At 39.8% G+C, this 21,461-nt stretch overlaps 1 protein-coding gene across 2 annotated transcripts in view; it reads left to right on the top strand.

The window, feature by feature from the left end:
* Window positions 1–16,909, top strand: part of LOC146437984 (uncharacterized) — a 137,044-nt gene extending 120,135 nt beyond the window's left edge. The window contains exons 1-5 of one of the 2 annotated variants that reach the window (XM_085058151.1): window positions 9,417–11,231; window positions 13,539–13,664; window positions 14,514–14,537; window positions 15,161–15,240; window positions 15,897–16,909. In XM_085058151.1, coding sequence (XP_084914277.1) covers window positions 11,186–11,231; window positions 13,539–13,664; window positions 14,514–14,537; window positions 15,161–15,240; window positions 15,897–15,977 — 357 coding nt within the window. In that variant the 5' untranslated portion in view covers window positions 9,417–11,185 and the 3' untranslated portion in view covers window positions 15,978–16,909. Of the gene's footprint in view, window positions 1–9,416; window positions 11,232–13,538; window positions 13,665–14,513; window positions 14,538–15,160; window positions 15,241–15,896 lie in introns of those variants that run through there. The other variant, XM_085058152.1, reaches the window with a different exon arrangement.
* Window positions 16,910–21,461: the final 4,552 nt, after the last annotated feature.

Raw genomic sequence — 21,461 nt, 5'->3', positions numbered from 1 at the left:
AAAACAGATTAGCCAGCGAGGACTTTTTGTGACAAATACCATGGCACTTTTCCATACAGAGCCACATAAAAGGACTCTGGGTCAGAAAAATGCATTCATTTAGGATCAAGTCTAGCAAAAGTCCCACGATTGCCAATGGAACAAGAATAACACCCCTGTTGCCAGACCTTTCCTAGGCAGTGGGTGGCCATGGATAGAGTGCTGTCCCTTCCCCCACCAACATAGTCTCTGTGTTTCAAGTTGATTTCTGTTGAAGTCCAGCAGCTACACAGTCTCAGGGTAGCTGGCTACCAGCCTGTGCTTGCATTCCTGCCTGGACTGCAGGGGCTCTGACAGCAGAGGTAACTGTGATGGTTAACTTCACTCCTGGTATGGCACAGGCCTGGTGGAAAACCCTAACAGCTTTGGAATTGCACGCTGAGGTTTAGGAACAAAGCACACAGGGAGTTCTAAACCGCCTCTGTCACCTCGCTGACATCGCTGTGTGCTCAGATCTCAAGATTAAACAATTTATTTGTGCCAGGATTTGCCCCGAGTTATGCAGCAAGCCAGAGCTCTTGAGAAACACGAGCAGCCAGGTTCCTCTGAGCCAGCGTGGCAATGGGTGCAGCCTCTTGGAGCACAGACCCAGACCCAACTGAGGGGAGATGCTTGCAGCTATAGAGGGAGCCACAAATGCCCAAGTGAAGTACCTTGTTCTGCAAGTTCAGCACAAAGCAGGTAGAGCAAGGCTGTAAGGACTTGAGAAACACATTGATCCTGTCAAACTAGTGAGGGTTTCAGCTGCTTAGAGAAAAGGATCAGAAAACAGATGCACTTGGCCTGTCTGTTGGGTTCAACAAGCTGAATGTATATGCTACTCCTCAGAATGCTATTTTCCAGCTGAGCAGAGCTTTCTCACCAAGAAGACATTTTTAGGGGGGAAAACAAAGGGCAAAATAACAAAACAACTGAATAATTGAAACAGAAACATAATTTTGGAAGATGATGAAAGTTAAGAAAATGAGAAGGGACCAGAGGGATGAAATATATTTGCCAGTTGCAATATTTATTTCCTCTAGTTACAGAACTATATGATGGGTGGATGAAGGTAAATGAGACTTGTTTATAGTAGATTTATGTAAATACAGAAGAGCTTTTCCAGGACCTACATATATTCACCAAATATGAAAACTGTAGTAAATTATTACCGTAAAAATGTCAGAGGTTGGCAAGAAAAACTCCTTGGTTCTTCAAACCCAACTACATAGCCCTGTCTCATATGCTATTACCCTTACCCTCTGCTGAGACCCACATCCACAAAGGCATGAGATGAGCTTAGTAGCATACCCTGAATATGAACACCTCTGGATGTTTTACATTAAAGGGGACATTTAAGGCCCACTCTCATGCCAACTTCTGTCTTTCATGTGCATATTCATAAAATAAATGCTGCAGTTCAGTGATGATTTTTCAGTCAAGATAATTCAAACTTTTGCCAAAAGGGTTGGTCCCATCTGTCCCTTCCTGTGTTGGCTGTCTTGTGTCTGCACCAGCAATTGTGTCTGTAGAACACACACTTCCCCAAATACAGGGTACAGGCAACAGAGAACTGATCCAGGCGAAAGCTATATCTCTGCAGAGCTGTATCTCAGAATCCAGTATCTAACTTTCTTCACTGGTACCAGCCTTTTTATGAGTGCACTAAGTAAAAATAATAACCTTTGTTTAGATACGTCCAGTTCAGACTCACTGGATAAATCCTGTAGGCAGTGAAGACCATATCTGACATGTATTGATGCTGTGTTGCATAGGTGGGTGGCCCAAAAGAAGCCAAAACCAATTGGATTTGCCCCATGGTGAATTCCTGATACAAGCCCAGTCCTCAGCTGTTTCTGGTGCTTCATTCTTCCTGTGTGTGTTGGTCCTGCTGGAAGGGATACCCGGGGCTGGGCACAGGCATGGCAGTATGTAGGTGTGCCACGCTGTGCTCTGCTTACGCTCAGCTCACATTTGCTGTGGGCTGCTGAGAGAAGGGGGAGGAGGAGAGAAGGGAAAAAAGCCCACGAGCAGAAGCTGCAGGAGCTCACAAGAAAAGACTCTCCGCAAAGTTCTGTGTCCCAGATCTGATGCCTGACTCACAAAGCTTCACAAAACCCCTTGATACTCCTCCCTGCTGAGCTGAGCTGTCTTCCCTGCTTACCTTTGATCATAAGTAGTTAACTTATATATATTGCAGTTTTCTGGGTTTGTGTCTTGCTCATACAAGGATCTATAAGATGTGGGCTTGATTCACGTGTGCTCTCACATTCCTTCCAGAAGAATGTAGAAAAATCAGAATGTAGCCAAAAGTCTCCATCAAGTTTGATTTTTTCTTTTCTTTAACATTATCTAGAAGTTGCTACATGTAGGGTATTGTAGGCCAAAGTTTATAGCACTGCATTTAACTGCACCTTTCACACAGCTCATAAACCAGATTTCCAATAGCTGTAATTTTAAATTTCTCTCCTTGGATGCAGTGGAAAATGTGACTTTCATGCTTTTCTGTATGTTTACGGCATCATAAATAACACGCAGATCTGAAGTGTTTTAAGTACATCAATATGCTATTTTAAACAAAGTAGTGAAAATATGTAGCATATAGTGTCCAGTTGTTTTTATTTCTTTCAAGGGTAAGATTCCTCCTGCCTGCATAATTTTTAACTTTGCATAGTTCAAGAATTCTTTATGTGCTGCACCTCAAAGTAAAAAGAGTTCAAAGTCAGATGAAACCTGGGTGAAGAAAGTAAGTGTGCAAAAAGCCTGTGTGGTATTGCTACTTACTGCAGGTTTTAGGATTTATGGAGTTTCAGTAGACTTTTCACCACAATTTCAATCTGTGATAGGGGTAATATCCAAAATCTTATGTAATCTTTTGACAAAACAATCCTTGAGTTGATATTTAACGTGGTAATAACTTTCAGTGAAGCAAGGCAGCTTTCTGTTGGTAGAATTGTTTGATTATAATCAGTCTCCATAACTGCAGCAATGTGTTTATTACACATTATATGGTTATTACACTGTACCAATTCAACACTTTTATTAAATGAATGATTGCTAAAAAAACTGTTTCTTATTTAGGATTATATTAGTATCATGCATTATATAAATAAGTCATAGAGTATATAAACTTGATGGTTGTTAAATTTAACTACTGATCTGATACAGATATTTTAAGCAAATTTTCATCTTTTAGAGGTTGCTCAAGCATAGATTTCTAAGCATTTCTGGCTCTCTTCACATGCAAAGAAGACTTTGGGGGTTTTTGGTCGAAAGTGTCACTCATAGAAACGTAAAGCCCTGAATGTATTAAAATATGGTGTGGTCTCTTGGTCAAAAAATGCAACTGATGTTCTTGAACGTTCTGCTTCAGTGAACCCCTCACACACCACACATGGAACCAGTAAAGGAGCACTGTTTCTTCCTTGAAATGGGCCATGCTATTTCGTTTGAAACAACATGTGTTTCTGCTGGGTGTTCTGTGGTTCTGTCTCAACAACATTACTCAGAGCTCAAATACAGCAGGTATCAGCCAAGGAACTCTCAAGTATCAGAGGAATGAATAAATCATGTTTTCAAGAAACACCCATCCCTTTCAAATAGATACACAGCTATACATCTGAGCTACACATCTCACTCTTCCAAAATTCGAGTTGCCAAAAGACTTCCAGTAACAACTTAAATGAAAGTCACAGGAGAGGGATTGAGGCCTCAGTACAACTGGGGACTATAAAAACCATTCCCTTTCCTCGTGTCTGTTCCACTGGTGACCTCTAGTGCCCAAGGACAAGAACAGGTATTCCAAGTTTCTCCAAAGCATTGCTTTGAGAGAACGTGCGATAAAGCAGAGTCCTTTTTTTCACTGTTAAAAAATTGTGACGTGGGCTTTCAGTTCACAATATTTTCAGCTCAAAACCATAATATAGAAACTCACTGTATTAGAGAAAGCAAAATATTTATGCTAATTGTAAGACTAGAAAGCTTCTTATTTGCAAAAAATGAATACTGTGCAAGATTATTCACACTTGGACCATCTGTTTTAGGCATTTGTCTTTTCCTCAGTCCGTGAAAAGGAACAAAACCTACACTGGAAATGTCGTGGTTCAGCCAGCATGTACCACTGAGCAGATGACCTTCAAGCATGAGGCTTAAGTAGGTAACCTTGTTATCAACTAGTTGGAGTTTAGCTGAGAAAATAGGATGCCTAAGTACCCACTCAAAGACCACAAAGATTCAGAGCTTGATTTTTAGTTATTATGATATTTCTTTTAATGTTATTGTGATATTTCTTTTAATGTAGCACACTGCGACATGAGAACAGGCTGTTTTCTATGGGAAGGCATAAAGATAGGAAAATATATCTTAGGTATTTCTTTCAGAACAATGTTGTGGAATGGAGATTGAACTGGAAAGCAGTTCTGAACTTCACTACTATCCTGTCAGCTATGGAAGTGATGGGCAGTTGCAAAGGTCCAGGCATTCCATGGTTCTTGGGCAAAGTGCTTTGGCAGGTCTGACTTCCATGAAGTCAATCTCTGCCCATGACTCTGACTTTAAGTAATGACAAGTTTTTTTGGCTAATGTTAACTCAGTGATGTGCAAATAACAGATAGCTCATGTTCAACAGTGTTAACAGGAGTGCATTAAACTGTGCTCTGAGAGAAGCACAGTTTAGCATTAAAGAGGAGTGCTAAAAATTTATGTATGAAGGAGTTAATAAATGAATGCATGCATTAATACTTTGTAGGTATATATTTTAATAGAAACAAGATGAAGTACAGAAATCATGCTTTCAGCAAGGCTAGAATCTCAGTGTTTCCAAGACTGTACCCTAATCAATAGCAAGAATCACAGAATCACAGAATATGCTGTGGAAGGGACCCACAAGGATCATGGAGTCCAACTCCTGGCCCTGCACAGCACCAACCCCAAGTCATACCATGTGTCTGAGATCATTGTCAAAATGCTTCTTTAGCCCTGTCAGGCTTGGTGTTGTGACCACTTCCCTGGGGAGCCTGTTCCAGTGCCCAACCACCCTCTGGGGGAAGAACCTTTTTCTAATATCCCACTTAAACGTCTCCTAATGAGTTTTGCTCTCGCATTCTGCCCACCACTCCTAAGCATTTTGCTGCACTGTAATCGAGTTTTAAAAGACTCCCAGTAGTCTCCTAGTTAGTGGTAAAGGACGCTGAGAATGTGAACTTGAGTCTTCTTTCTCCTTGTTCTGTCTGTCCATACCAGAGCCACTCTGGCAGTCACACTCACACAGCCTGAGCTTGGACCGAGGCCTCTTTGCAGCTGCAGATTCCACACTCACAGTCAGACAGGTTTCCCTCACCTTCCCTCAGGTTTCACATAGCACAGTCTGACATCTGGATCCTTAAAACAATTTAATCGTGGAGCAACAGCAAAATAACAGCTCAAGCTGGTGCTGCCTCTGAAGAGGCAAAAGGACAAAGGAATGCCCAGGATTTTATATCCTCACAGTCTCAGGGTGCGAAGTCTGGGCATCCTCAGCTCCTGCAGTGTCCCTGAGTGTGCAGTCACCTGACTGTGCCACAGGTTATGCAAAGGTCTTCACCAGTTCACAGCCTCTTGCCTGGGGCTCCAGCTGCACACCAAGCTACCTGCACTATGGTATGTATTCCTGGACTAGGAATGTATTCCTTGACATCATATTGATGGTGGAATTGTATCTCTGAGTGCTCTGAAATGTAATCTCTTACAGGAGAGATGGGCAGTTGCTCTCTTCTCCAATTAAAGAGAAGGATGCTGCAATGGATTCTATATTGAAAGTCGTGGATGAATGAAGGCATTATCCTGCAGCTCTGTGCCAGGAGTCTGTGTCACAGGGAGCTCAGCATTGCAGTGCCATTGCTGCTGCAGAACAAACCTCTCCTGTGATGTGGTAGCACACAGCTCAGCCTGCTGGCTCTGTAGGTTTCCACCCTGACCTGCCTTCATCCCACTCATCACTGCAGACATCTTCTGCAGAGTTCTGCTGTTTCCTCCAGAGATCAAATGCCTAAACCTCTGCTGTTTGAATTGCTTATTGGTCTGTCCTGAGAGGGCTAAGGGCCTAGGGTCAAAGAATTCAGCATTGTAGTTATTGAACATCTCTTCAGTAAAAGCATGTGTATGGATGTGTAAAAGAGAGAAGAGACTGTGGGAATGGGAAGGAGAGGAGGTGTGTACAGAAGCTGGTCTTCCCTGAAATATAAACCATGCCAAATCCACTTACACATAGAGAGATGCAAGTGCACTCTTAAAATCTGTGTGTTGGGTGGCAAAGCCGATTACATGACTTCATTCCTGATGTCATTTGCTGACTGTAGGCAGTGAACACAAGCCACCTAGCTACAACCTTTTAAGCTTTCTGCAGCTTAACTAAGAATTTAACAGGACAGTAAATTGTAGCTTACTGCCTGCAAAGTGCAGCAAAACTTCGGAGTGGGGAAAATTTTTTGTATTTTAATAAAGGCATGGGAAACAGCTGACATCTTAATTCAGACATGAGCAGAACATTCTTAAGGTAAACACTGTTATCCTGTTATCACATTGGCCATACAGCAGTGGCCCTCTGACCAGGATCTGTGAGGTGGTGGTGATCCAAAGTGCTGCACACAGTGCCTGAGGAATGCAAGCAGCGTTAGTATCCTGGTAGTAAAAGTGTACTACTGGTGTTTAAAAGAAAGCCAAAGCACTGCTCTGGTGGAGGAATCACTGCTCAAGCACCTGGAGGCTCTGAGTACCTTTCTGACAACAGCAGCCTCTTCAGAGGATTCAGAGGAGGTGTTTCTTGCCTTTAAGAGTCTTCTAGTGGCTGAATCAGCCATAGTCTGAGACAGAAAGAGAGCAAAAATCACAAGATGACTCATTATGAGAGTAAGAATGTAAGATCTACTAGTTCTAGAACTTTCCTATTATATGTTTTCAGCTAGAATCAAATTTTCTTTCAAGTGCAGCTTGACAAAACAGGAGGCAAGTAAAAAGGAACAATTTTAGGCAGCACAGAAAATGGGTCAGTCAACATTTTCAACTAGCATAAAAACTATTTATAAGTATGCTCAAACTATATTTACCTACATTAAAATGTATAGCTATCCTCCTGCTTGACCAGAAAGATGGAAGTATTCAGTAATATCAATTAGCAAGGTAAGATAAGATAAACATTTAAGATGAAATTTCCTCCTTCATGCTTTTAATCATAGTTAAAATTTGTAGTTTAAATCAGAGTATAGTCCCTGCTCTGCTCCTCTGTGGCTCAGAGCAATACAGACCCAGTGCTGGCCTTTGAGGACTGGGGTGAGCACACATGAGCAGCATCCTTTTGGGGGTCTCTGTCATGTTTTATTCATCTGAATCAATAAGTGTACCTAATAATTTGAGGTAGTTTTCAGGCCATCAGGAGCTTTGTAGACTTGCTAAAGTTTGATTTTATTATTCTATTCCACTTATACAATGTGAAAAAAAAAGTCACCCCCCCACCCAATTGTGAATAAGTTAAATTTAAGAATGTTGCACCCATCAGAAAAATGAAATTCTTCACTCTCTAAACATTCCTACTAAACATCTGGGAAATCTTAGCTTAAAAATGGTGCAGCAGGCACAATGGAAAATCCTTGAGAGTGATGACAGCTCTGATTTCACATGTATTTATAATCCTGCACTTCGTTTATTTTCTTGGGATTTCTGAATTTGACAGAGACAGATATCTGAAAATAACTGACATGCTAGCTGTCAGGCTGTCCTTAAAATGTGTGGTCAGTAGATCAAGGGAACTAAAACACAGGGGGCTCAATGTTTTCCTCCGTTACAAAATGCAGAGAGGATGAAGCATTTTATAGTTCCTGAGTGAAATGCTCATATGTGAAAAAATAAATAGCTGACAGTCTCTCACTTCAGCAACTTGTACGTGGTGCGGAAGGCAAACTACTACCTGCAGCCTGTGAAGGAAGGACTTTTCCACTGTAACACAAACATGGAAGCATGAAAATGAGAGCTGTTGCTACAGGGGGCAAACTTTCACCTGGTTTGGGGTTAGATTTTCACCAGGCCCGTGAAAGGGCCTTCCTCAACAAATGGCATCATTTTGTGGAGTAACTTTGAAATAATTCAATTCAGTGTGCTAACCAATCTCCTTTGTTCCTGTAGGCATTAGGGGTAATCCATAGTTTTGGAAGGTAGGAAAACAGGACAGACCTAAATGAAACTAAAGCTGCTTTGAGACAGAAATTTTGTGTTATACATGTCTGCAGTTCCCAGTCCAAAGAGACAGTTTCTTCAAATTTAACAACATCCCTAATACAGACTGCTGTGACAATGAGTTAACATAAAAGGCCAACAAGCTACTTTTAATTCAAAAGGCAAAGATAATAAGATTAATTTTGAAATTCTCCAGATATGAGGTGGAAGACAGCAGTGATTTCTCGCTGTCCACAATACTGAAACTTCTTGTGTGGTGTCAGTAGTTCTGCCAAGGTAAGCAGGAAGAGGAATGAACTACTTACCTCCACTTCCTATATCTGCTAGGCGCTGCATAAATTTATGAGAAAGAACCCACCAGTGAGTGGCTGCAGATCAGACTAGACAAAATTTCTTCCACATGTTACAACCACATTGCTCATTAATCACAGAGATTCAAGAAGTCTGCTCTGTTCAGTTATCTCAGTTGTGGGTGATGGCTTTGTGTAACAAGAACAGTGCACAAAAGGCAACTAGGGCTGGGAAAACCTGCCAGAGAGGGATCCTGGCAGCTTGTTCCTCAGAGGAATAAGCCCTGCTTTTCCAAGGAAAATGCAGCAGGGATATTCCTGGAGCACCTCCCTAGCCTTGCCTGGAAAAAGAGTTGTAAGTGTGGGTGCACATGTATATATGTATAAGGACCAGAAAATAACTGGTAGGGTACAATGTGTATGACTGAATCTGCAGCAGCAATGATTTTGAGTCACCTTATAGTAAATACCTTGTTACAAAGACCTTTTGCGTTAGGAGAAATGCCACTTACTGTTTCATAAATAAATGGAAGCTGTCTTGCAAGGAGATCATGAAATGTAATACAGTTTTAATGTAATGATTATTATTTTTCCCAGTCACAGTTTTCTGTTCCTGCCACAGCTCCTAACCAGATACAATAGTGTAGACATGAAAATTAGTGTGTGTGACTGTCACATCCCACTCCTAAGTGGAGGGGAGCACCCAACATTTGTAAATGCCACTGGTGGAAAAGGAATGACAAATTTCAGAGGGTCTGAAAAGACTTATCAAGTGCTATTAGTAAATTATACAGTATATTTGCTATTAGTAAATTATACAGTATATTTCAGGAGCCCTGAGGTGCCAGTAGTTGGATGTGTGAGGACAAGAATAGGATTGCAAATGAGAATACAGAGCTGAGGGAGATTGGGGGAGGGTTCCAGATATTTAGACAACTTCCTAAGGAGAACTGGACTGACAAAATCTTTCTGAATTTTGCAGTTTCAGCAAACTTATTTGCAGGTGTCTTCCTAAATTTTCTCTCCTACTTTCATTTTGTTTCATAAATCACTGTTGTTGTTCATACAGTGCACCTTTTGCTGCTGTGGCACTTTGTAAAATTAGAAAACTGGATTCCCTCTGGCATTCTTGCTAGCAATGGCAATGACAGCAGGTCTCAGAAATGCAGAATATGGCAACCAGAGTAGGGAATTCCAGAGTATTCCATTGAGAATATGGGCTCTTCAAACTTGTCTCTTCCATGGATACTTTTCTTTGTGTACACAGGAGATGCATGAAGATATTAATTTCTTACTGCAGTGAAACTGTTTATAAGAAGGGAGAAGGAACATAATTGTTACTGGAGATAGTCTTCAGACAAAGTCTGAGAAGAAAATATCTCTTACACAAGCAGTCTTTGGGAGAAAGCCTTTGAAAGAAAGAGGGTGTATAATGAAAGTGGTTTCTTATGCTGGTTAGCAATGGACTTGGAAGGCAGAAAATTTACCAGCATTTCTCACTGCAAAAGTCTGCTGTAGCCTGATAAATGTTCTGAATAAAAGATAAGGATGTGCACTGAAGAAAAGCTGTTAATGACATGTTGCTGCAAGGATTATGCTGTCCTGTGGAATGGAGATATTTGTCCAAATGTTTGTTATTCCTGCTTGCTTGTGACTCCTGAAAGTCCAGCTGGTATCTTTTTTATGTGTGGGGCTTGGTGGCTGAGGAATATCCTGGAAAGGCCTTCTAAACGATGAGTTGTGGTACAGTGCAGAGAGACACTAGTATTCTATGTTGTACTGCTGGATACCTCAAAATAAATGCTCTTAGCAGAGAAAGAGGGTGAAATTTTGACAGCAGGATGTTTGTTTGCTGAGCAAATTCCTTTTTCTTGACAATTTCTTTTAAATTCAAATTATCAGTAGTCAACTCAGCATATTCTATGGTATACCCTCTGATGAAGTTCACACCTCTGTCAATCCATCTAGAACACCGACCATCAATTTTGAGATGGACTTGGGAAGCAGCTTTTGAAGGCATAACACTGTTTCTTTAAATGACCCTAACTATCTGGATATGTGAACAGTCATTAGACTTTACAGGCTGGCACTGTTTTTGCTTTGAATACTAATTCAAATACTAATTATGGTGCACTAAATATTTGTGATCTGTGACCAGTGCCAAAGAAAATGCTTGGCTTTTGCCGTCAGTAGGCATTTCACTTCCATGTGTCCAGGCTTTTCCATCTGAATGCATTTTCCATACTTACCAAGAGCTTTGAGATCTACACAGTCTCTCTGGCATATGAGAATATCCTCATCAAAGCTAGAATATTTTAGTAAATGAGCGCTTCAGAACTTGTTTTACATATGAATAGGACTTGCTGCTCACCTGTTGGTGTCGTAATTTCTGTGCTCCCTGCACACTTGGTGAAGTGTGAAGGTTCTTTTCAGCAGATCCAAAACTCCTGGAGTTACATAGCCCATTGGGCAGCCCAGCCCTTGAGACAGCTGTTTCAGGACACAGTCTGATTCAGCAAATAAGCAGCACAGCACAATGATAAGCACTCAGGGGCAGGCTTTTGAGGTCTGTGGCTTTTAGGGGTAACAACCACAGCTTCTTTGCTGTGGGACAGTGACCCAGGGATTTTCCCCTGGTGGTTTTCCCTGTTCCAGACACGAAAAGAAAAAAAATGAAGATGTTTAAGACAATAGCTATGTTCATTCTGTTGTTTACAGGTGAGTGAACATTTTTTTTCTCAGCTAATACTTCCTCTTTAATACTTGTAATTGCTTTTTGAAAATATTCCTAAGTACATTCTAAATGTTAATTCACATGGCTTGATCTATAAGTACAATATTGAAAATGTTTTGTCTGTGCATTATTATATTGTACCACATGAATGATTACTTTAGGTGCATCTCTATCAGTAAATTAAGCCTAATCAGTAAACTAATGCTTAAAAAGAGCACAATTATTTTGCCATGCAAATATCTGTGGCACTCCTAATAACAAAACTTCAAGAATAATTTAGGTTGTATTTTAAAGAAGTCCTCTGCAGGTACAGAAAGACACATGTGCCAATACAAAAGGTAGGATGTTACAACATTAGTCATGTTAGACTCATTAATGAATGACAAAAATGAATGTTAATATCAGTTATGATCAATGTTCTAAAAATCAACAATAAAACTAGAGAAATGACAACACCTACAGCTCATCCATTTTTATTTGTCTGCACTGCTGGTTACAGGTACAGTGGGAGTATCTCAGCAATGCTGTAAGGAAAACAAAAAATCTAATTATTTCAGGCCTTTAACAATAAGCCCCAGGTTTTTCCACCTGTCCCACAAAGACTTTGTAAATTTACTGAACCGAAGTGAGAATGGGAGGTATCTCCCTCTGCAAGTTTCATAAGCTTCCCAGCTGCACTATTTGCTTGATTAGGACTGTCAGGACCCCTTGTATCATTTCTATGTAATGAAAATGTTTATGTTTGATACTCAGAACTTGTGACTCAATGTTGTATAAGAGACACCTTACCTAATTTGAGTATAATATTAGACAATAATGGAAGGGTTTTATAATTGTCAGTTAGAATTTGTGACTAATTGTATCAGTTTCATAAATTTCTACCAGAACACTGTTTGTGAAAAAAAAAAAATAGGCTTAGTTTGGTGTGAAGACATAAAGCACTTTCTTCTTTACACCTCTAAAGGCAGCAACAGAGAGAGAATTTAAGAAGGTGCAAAGAGGTGGAGGGGGTTGGCTAATGTACCTCCTTATCATGAAGGTCCATGTGTTCTGAAACAAGCCTGGCTGAGAATTTATGCTGTCCCTCTTGTAGGAGTTCATGGAAATCCATGTACCACCCCCTCTCTGTTGAGCCCTGCTTGGCAGAGTCCTATGAAAGCTTCCAAGTGACAAAGCAAGTTTCTCTCCTAACCCTGGAGTAACTTTAAAGCATTGCTAACAAGTGCAGCACATTCTCAGAGAGAGGCAGCATCTGCCCTTAAGTACTGTTTGTTTTTATTGCAGCATCATGGGTGCACACAGAGTTTGCTCTCTTCCAGAGAAACTGTGGGTGTTACGTCTGGAGGTGATGCTATCATTCTAGGAAGAACTTTGTAGATAGCAAATGTCAGGCGAGACCGGAATCAAATAAGATGTTTGATGATGCTATTTTTTTTAACTTGTGTGTCCAAGAATCTCACGGGGCACAGCTTTGCCCCCTGGGGTGTTTCAGAGTCCCCATGGAATCTCCTGGAGCTTCTGCTTTCATAAGAGAGGTTTTGTTTTGATTTGTTTTTCATGTCACAACTGTGGCTGTAAAAACCTTCTCCTTAATGCTTCAATAACTTAACAAAGAGTATAGTTTTCCTCTCTTTTCCTGTCATTAACAGAAAGTTCAGGAAAAGTATCTTTCACCCCTCCCCAGTTCTTTTCCATTCATTTGCAATTGAAGTGGAGAAGTAATGTGAAAGAAAGCATGTTAATTACATTTGTTAATTAAAGCAAGCAAATTAGTGTAATCATCCATCAATGTGATTGCTTCCCATTTGAGAAGCATATAGGGAAAGAGGAAAAGTGAGAATGAGGATGAATATCCATAAACATCTCAGGTGAACTGAGCTGCCATATCCTATCAAGCCCCATCAAAGCAAATAAAAATGAGTTTCCTCATTATCACAGAGCGCCCAAATCTAGTAGAGGCTCTGCTACTGTATCCTTATGGATTTCATTTTCTTACTCCAGAGCAAGGAAACAATATCTGAGAAGAATATCTGTGATTTTTTTTCAAAGCTGAGTAAATGGCAGTGAGGGGAGTTTTCCCAAACCTTTTCTGAGAAATATCTTAACAATTTCAACTGAAATGTTCACATGATAAGAAAAGGGATGGAGGGAAACATTCCAAATGTGAAACAGCAGGCAAGATTGTCCAAATTGCAAGCATTTCAATCTTATAAATGAAATTTTCAAACAGCATTAATAATACATGGTATGGCATACTCCAGCAATAATTTATTGAATTTTTTGAATTTTAGGATCTCTTTTGAACGCTCAGGATTCAACGACAGATGTTGGCACAGTATCAGCACGCCCTTCGAAAGGTGTTTCAACTGCCCCTGATACCGTACAAAGCCTTGATCAGGAGAATAATCTTGTTCCAGGTCTGGTTTTTAAGTTGTTGCTTCCTTCAAATCCTGAGTCAGTTCTTCCCTCAAGTGTGCACACCGGAGTCTTGTGAATACCTTGTTCCACTTTTCTGCTGTTGTTCTCCACTCAAAGACTCTCCTTAGAAGAATTGTGAGCACAAACCAATTTAGCAGCAGTATGACCCTGTGATTGAGTTAAACAGGTTCTCACCTGTTTCTCCAGAGGTGGAAGCTGAAGCACAAAGAATAGTTCAGATATCTCAAATAACGCAGCCTAAAGAATTGTCTGTCAAGGGGCAGGAAATGCATCATTTAGTATAAAATGTCAGGCACTTTTCATCATCAGTGGATACCTTTGTGTTCTGTGCCAAGAGAAAACAACTAATGAGGAAGATAATGGCAGAAAAAGGTCTCCCTGACCTGTGAAATGGCTCTATTGTTTCTGTGCCACCTCTCTGTGTGGCACCTGCCTCTGTGTGTGTCTCAAATTACACCCTGCTCCTGCTGGGCTTTCTGGAGGCTTTCTGGAGTGACTGCTTTCTGAAGCCTCTGCTCTTAACACCACAGCTAAAGGCTGTGGAAACTTCCTAGGTGCAGGCTCAGAACACTAATGCTTTCTCAAATCCTGCATTTGTGGGGCTTTGTGTGGTGGTGCTGGTGCTGGTGCTGGTGCTGGTGGTCTCCAGAGCAGCTGCTAGGGCAGTGTTAGCTGGAGTGTCAGGGATTTCATCTGCCCTCCCTATTTCCTCCTCTTTTTGTCTCTCTGCTTCTTATACTAGAGGTGGGAAAACCAGCTTTAGCTTCATTACACGTGGCTGTGCAGTTTTCTCAAGTTTCTAATTTTTATTATTTTCCTTTTAACAGGAAGAGGTCTGCCAACTCTAGTAGGTAAGTTGACAACTTCAATATATGTACTTTCACTTAAATAATTTTTTTCTTTACCTAAGTTTTGAATTTTTAACTTATTTTACTGTAATTGGTTATAGAATACAAAATATATGTATGGGCTTGTCATTAGCCTGAAAAACTCTGTTTCCATAGTGTAGTATTTAAGACACTTAATTGCAAGTCATGGTATTTCTCTGGTGATTTGAGTAATTAGAGACTAAACCATAGTAATTTGCTTTCTTATTGCTATAATTAGTATTTGGGCCTTTTTCTTTTAATAGAATCTGTAACACAGATTTTATTATTACAAATATCACAAAATATTAATTTTGTGATCAGCAGTAACTGTTGCTCACAAAAAAAAAATGGACAGTATTATAGTTCATATTTGCACTGCCAAAGAAAAAAATAATGTAATGATCTCTGACACGATTGGCTTATTTCTGTTCAAACCCAGACCACAATTGGAGGAAATTCTGTTTGTAGGAAAAATCAAGACCTATATTTCAGTGTCACATGTAACTATTTTATGCTGCATAATTACCCACCACAAATGTAGGTATTAATTTTTCCCTTGTCCAAATGGCTTAGAGTCATGGTTACCTTTCTTTTTGCTTTTCTAGTGGCAGGAGTCAGCATTGCCCTTGTGTTGCTTTTTGTTCTTATAGTTGCTGTTTTTTGGTATGGATGGAAAAAATCACAGGTAAGTAATTTTTTTTTTTTTTTTTTTTAGTTTGGATATTGCTACTGTGTGTATAATATGTCTATATTATAGAACATGAAGTTTCAGCTTTCCATTGTCTCTCAGATTTCTGATGTTCATTTGCACTGTAGTTGCTTTTCCCCTGGGAGGGTCTTTTTTGCCTCAGGATGGCATTCTTAGAGTTTGGTAGTTTATAATCAAAATTTAATTTACCTCAACTGACCTCCCTTCCTGGGTAAGGCCTGCTCACAGTTTTGTAGGAATGGTTTCTGGTTTGCAGTTTTTTTTCATAAAAGGTCCTGCATCAGTAATGAAAATCGAAGTTTTCAAGTGAGTTTTATCTGTCTGGGTTACTTAAGATCCTATAATTATTTGTCATCATTTATGTTATAAGAACTTTTCACAGATGATCTTTATCTGTGGTAAGTTAATATTAATAAAAAATAAAATATTAGATAACTTATTTAATAATAAGAATAAATGAAGTAATGCTGTGGAAACGGATGTGCAAAAATAAACAATTTAATAATAAGGAAACAATTTTTAATAATAAGGAAAAATATCAGGAGAACTAATATTATATTGACATTGTTTTGCATTTGGGTAGCTCAGGTGCACACTGCAGTGATAATAATAAATTTGTGTTTCTTTCACAGGAAGGTTCAATTGAAATTAATCCCATCCCCTACGGTGAGCCTGGAGTGTCCTTACAAACCGTTTCAGTGCCTGAGAACTAACAGGAGTGGTCTTTCGAGAGAACAGAGCAGTGACACTTTTGAGAGAGCTGCTGCATCACCCCTTGGGAGGAAAGAAAAGCCCTCTCTACTGTAGATATTTAAACAGCACTCTCAAAAGAGCTCCATCTGCAAAAATGTTTTGTTCTTGAAGTTATAAAGGTCCTCATTAGAGAAAATGCCACACTTAGACTATTTTCTAATAAATTAAACCTGCACAGAAACACCACCACTGTTGAGATTTCCTGGAATGGCCATTGTTTGTGCTTGCATACCTGTGAACTGTATGAAACATTCTACCTATTGGAAATGGCTCCTGGAAGGCTCTAGCTTCCAAAATCTGACTTGGGCCACAACAAGTTTACCAGCATAAACAATGTTATTCCAGTGCCTTGGAGTTTCCTAGGCATTGGTTCATTTGCTAGTCGAGATATTGTTATTGTTATCATTTACAGCTTATTTTAAATTACACAGTTGATATACCCACCCACTCATTATTAAAGATTATTCAAAGATGACCTCTGCAAACCTTTGTTTGCTCGTTGTGCTACTCAGGGGAAGAAGTAGTGGAATGCAGCAATATTATTTAGGGTGGAGAGTTGGGCTAAATATGCTTCCTCTGTGGTGTTTTTTTTAATGTACATATTCTGTTTTCCTCTCATTTAATAGAAGTTTAGTAAATGCTTAAATGCTTTTTTAGATATTAGCTCAAGAGTGCCCTGGGCAATAAACAATGTTAGTTGAATGCAGAGAAAATAAGAATGAATGTTTGTAAGGAATAATTCGTATAAACTATGTTTACAGTGCTCTTTAATTGATATTTGCAAGCCTCTTTGTGCATAACTTTGCTTTTGAAAATGCTTTTGGAGTGGTTGTATTTCTTTTCTGAGCTTTTACAGAACTTGTGTGCTAGAAATAATATTTAATATTTGTTATTTGGTGTTCATGTCTGGTTATTGCACTGCTTAAGATGTTTGTGATTGCTGAAAATCTCTACTGTGGGTGGCCAGTCCCAGAGGAGTTGATGCTACAACTCAGCAGATAAACTCCCTGGGAGCTTGCAATTACTTGTGTCCATGAAGCCTGTGCAGCACCTGGGCTGGCACAGGTGCTCACAAAGTGGGGTTTTTGGCCCACAGCCCTGCAGCTCCCTGCCTGCCGAGCAGGAGAGCAGCTCATGGGAGTGATGGAGCCATGGGGGAGAGGGCAGCCCCAGCTTTCTGGGGAACAGAGGGGAGGTGGTGTTGCAAAGGCATGTTTAGACTATAAGGCAACAGAAAGCTTGAGAGACTTGTGTTCTGTGGCTCTGATTTGTAAATGAGACAGAAAATAAATGTAAAGGGAGGAGTGTATGGAAATCAGGAAAGCCCTGATGAGCAGAAGCTGTGGAGATGGAAGCCAGACCAGCAGCACATCCTGCCTGTGGATTGATGGTCCTTACACCCATTTGAAAGGTAAGCACGTTTTTAGTTAGTTTATTCACTCTTCCACTGTAGGAAGCGTGAGAAGGAATTGCCTCAATAAGCAGGAAATAAGTTTTATATCATTTAGAGAATGTTTTTGAGTACAAGAAGAGGGTGGTGGTGTTGGAACCCAAGGTGGTGTTGGAACCTTGCTCAGCGGAGATTACTTTTAAAAATAGATTACCCAAAATACCCTAATTACCAGCACAATGTAAAGAAGGTTGCATTGAATAGTCTCTGCAGGTCCCTTCAAGCTCTGAATTTCCACTTTCCAACAACTGCCACAGCTAGATAGTTGTGTTTGTACAGCAGCTAGTTTCATTTGTGGGTAACGTGCAAAAAGTTAGAAAGCCCTGTACACTGCAGCCAGCAACACTAGGAACAGATCCCTGAGGTAAAAAAGAAGCATAGGGCAGATGTAGGTGATCTTCCTTACTTAGCATTCAAACCTTTTGAAATTTACTGCCTTTTCAGCAGTTCAGACTTGACCAATACAACATGCTGAAGACATGAGCTCCATAACTCATAATCTCTTCTCTCCCTGTTTTTAAAATCTGATAGGGTTATTCATTGTCCTCTTCATCTTTTTACTATGAGCAAAACCAGTGGACATTTCTCTTTCCCTTTTCCCTGTCATTCATGATTTTATAGACCCCTAGCCCAACTGCTTTGTCTTCCAGAGTAGCAGTGTTACTTATACTGCATTGATTTAAAGTTTAGCACTTTAAAAATGTGAAAGCACATCTGCTTTTAATAACTGGAGGCTGAAAATGGAAAGCTTACTGTACTTTCTGGGGTAATAATGGCAATTTTAACAGTTTCTACAAAATTTTTAAAAGTTGCTGTCTGCACTTACAGTGTGGAACATGAGTTTGAAGCAAAAGGGATGTGTTTGGCTAAAGAATGTGGACAGGATTTTATATAGTTACTTGCATTAGTTATGTACATCCCTGGATTTATACACATTAGCCATCTTGGTCAAACCAAAAGAATCATGTTTTAATAGCATTCAAATAATTGACTGTGGCTTTCTGTTCTCTCCTGTGTGTGCCCAAGTACAGCAGGGACATGTGCCAGAGCAGGACATCTGTGCTGCCTGATCTGGGGACTCCTGTCTGTGTAAAGGAGCAGGAATGGGGTGTATTCTAATGTGTGCCAGTGATAAGGCTGGTGTGAAATGCCCCAGCAGAGATATGTTCTTCTGTGCCCCTCCTTGGGAACACCCTCTTTTCACTTCATGCTGGACATAACTTGGTTTCTTTTGGGGGGGGGGGGTTGGGTTGATTTTTTTTTGTTGTTTGTTTGTTTGTTTTTGGGTTTGTTTTTTTTTTGTTTGTTTGTTTTTTTGTTTGTCTTTTTGTTGTTGTTTGGTTTGGTTTGGTTTTTCTGGTTTTTTTGGTTTTGGGGTTTTTTTTGCATCAAAAGGGTGTTTTGAACAATGAGCAGCAGAATTGCTTTTGCCAGGTTTGTGCCATTGAAAGTACATCAGAAAAGGAGAACTTTTTCCTGTAGTTAGTGAGGGATCATTTTGTGTAGCTGTAATGTAGCCTTAATAAGGGGAATGTCTGGGCTGATTTTAATGGAACTACTTCGTGAACATTTAGGTATAGCTGCCTCCATTTAAACAGAAACAGAAAAGAAATTTCTGGACGACTGTTTACTTAAATTTTTCATCAGACTGAGTCATATTTTGTAGCTACCTCCAGCAAAAATTCTGAAAATTTAATAGTACAGACTAAATAGCTAAACGTAAAGATGTATGAGTAGAAAAAATTCTGTGTTTCATATACTCTGATTAACATAGTTCTTGAGTATGTAGAATCATAGAATGGTTTTAACTGGAAGTAACCTTAAAGATCATTTGTTTCAAACCCCTTGCCATGGGTAGGGACAACCTCCACTAGATGAGGTTGTTCACAGTCCAGTCCCACCTTGTGCAAACATTTTGCTTTTTCATTATTAAAGACAGTGAAATCAACTCTATGAAGCAAAGTCCAGCTCCCTCTCTTCTCACAGAACATAGAATAATTGCTGCTGTTAAGAGAGAATAAAAATATTCAGAGGAATCAAACCTGTTTAGTCAGTGAGTGATTGTAACAGGCTTTCAGTTACTAAGGAGGATGTTGTCTTCTACTGGGAAAAAATAGTTTTACACTGTTATTCCCTCATCTTTAATAGTTGGCAAAATAAATCTGATCTTTGCACAAAGAGCCCTTCATCTAGCACAGGTTTGTCATGTTCTGCAATACAGTGTCCACACTGAATGTTGTTAAGCCACTATATGACCTTTTCAGAAGTTGGCCATGATGCTTTGTGCCTCTTGGGGGTCAAGCCCAGACCATGCAGGAGCTTTCAGAAGTGCTGCTGATCACTTCGAAACCAAATTAATTTTCATTGTAACTGTGAGCCAAACTGTACAAAATTTTCTCACCCCTGTAATCGAGTGGAGTCATCAAGACTACTCTCATGAGCAATTTACTGAGCTTCATCTCACTTGCTCTGTGCTACAGATAATTTGCTGCGATTCACTTCTACCATACTACTTCTTTATAACTAAAACTCTGGATTTAGATCCCTGTTGTGTTAACACAGGAATTCCTTTTACAGTTTCATCCAGTTAGGTATATTCTTTTAAGGGCTATAATTTGACTGTTGTATGTTATTCTGAGCTTGGAAAGGGCCTTCTCACAGTAAAAAGTTGGTCTGGGATTCTAACAAACAAATGAGTACAGACCTAGTGCCTGCAAGTTATGTCAAATGAGAAGTGCTGTCTGAATAATAGAAGAGGAAAATAATCTGGCATTCTTCAGTCCAGATTTGCAGTTTCAGCAGCAGATGGCTCAGATGCTGCAGGGTCTGGGCAAATGAATAGTGACATTGTTATTCCCACCTCAGCCTCATTACACCTAGGCAGTCTGTCTGTCTGTCTCTTACAGGCACCCCACTGTCACCCCAGAACACGTCTTGATCAAGATGTGTAATCCTGGCATTAAATAAGTACATTTTAAAATGGGATTATTGTGAGGATGGTTAACAAATTCTGATTAACAAACCCCAAATTCTGATCCTACCACAATTAGAAGAATTTATTAATCACCTCTGTGTTTTGAGTCTTATCACCTTGAGACATTCCAGTGACTCAGAAGGCTGGATTTTCTTTCTTAACTGCATATTGAATTTCAAGACCAGTGATAGACCCTGATGGTAGAAAAGTACTCTGTAATCATCAGAAAGAATCTCATTAAAATAATGACATTGCAAAAAATTCTTTAAAAGCAAAAACCAAATATCAACTTCTTTGAAGTGCATAGATTCAGTACTAGAGGGAAGAGGTTACAGAATCTTGGAATGTGCTGAGTTGGAAAAGACTCATCAGAATTATTGAGTCCAACTCCTGGCCCTGCACAGCACCATCCCTGAGAGTCACACCATGTGCCTGAGAGCATTGTCCAAATGCTTGTTGAGCTCTGTAAGGCTCGATGCTTCCCTGGGGAGCCTGTTCCAGTGCCCAAAAACCTTTTCCTGATATCTATCTGATCTGATATCCTGATGTCCAGCTTTAATTTAGTAACAGAACTGAAATGGAAACACAACTGGAATTAGGGCATAGCATGTCAAAGGTTTTCAAAGAAGATTAAAGATATATTCCATTCAGGATTTGCATTTGGTATACAATCAGGAAAGGTCTAGAGCTGGGGGGGGAGGGCAGGGGAAGCCATCTTTCCAAAGCTAAAATACCTGCTATTTTTAGATTTTATTGAACCCCTTAAATTTCTGGTTCAATCATATTTGTAATACTTTTCTTTAAGAAGCTGAGTTAGTTTCTGGGATTTGTAGTGACCGAAATTTGTAAGGTTTGCTTTCAGACACGCATTTTCAGCAATGCCCAGTATGGACAAAAAGTAACAAGCAATTAGAAATAAGACTGAGGGATGGGTTGCCATGACATAGAGGTGGCCATCAGCTGCAGTCAAACAGGACTGTAGAGTCTTTGTATGTGCTTTATTTGATGTGTGCTGTCACA

This window comes from Lichenostomus cassidix, chromosome 4 (genome assembly GCF_008360975.1).
Source record: "Lichenostomus cassidix isolate B80296 chromosome 4, HeHo_3.0, whole genome shotgun sequence".
NCBI classification, from domain to species: Eukaryota; Metazoa; Chordata; class Aves; order Passeriformes; family Meliphagidae; genus Lichenostomus; species Lichenostomus cassidix.
The sequence above is the reverse complement of the archived record's forward strand: the minus strand, read 5'-3'. Positions and strand labels throughout refer to the sequence as shown.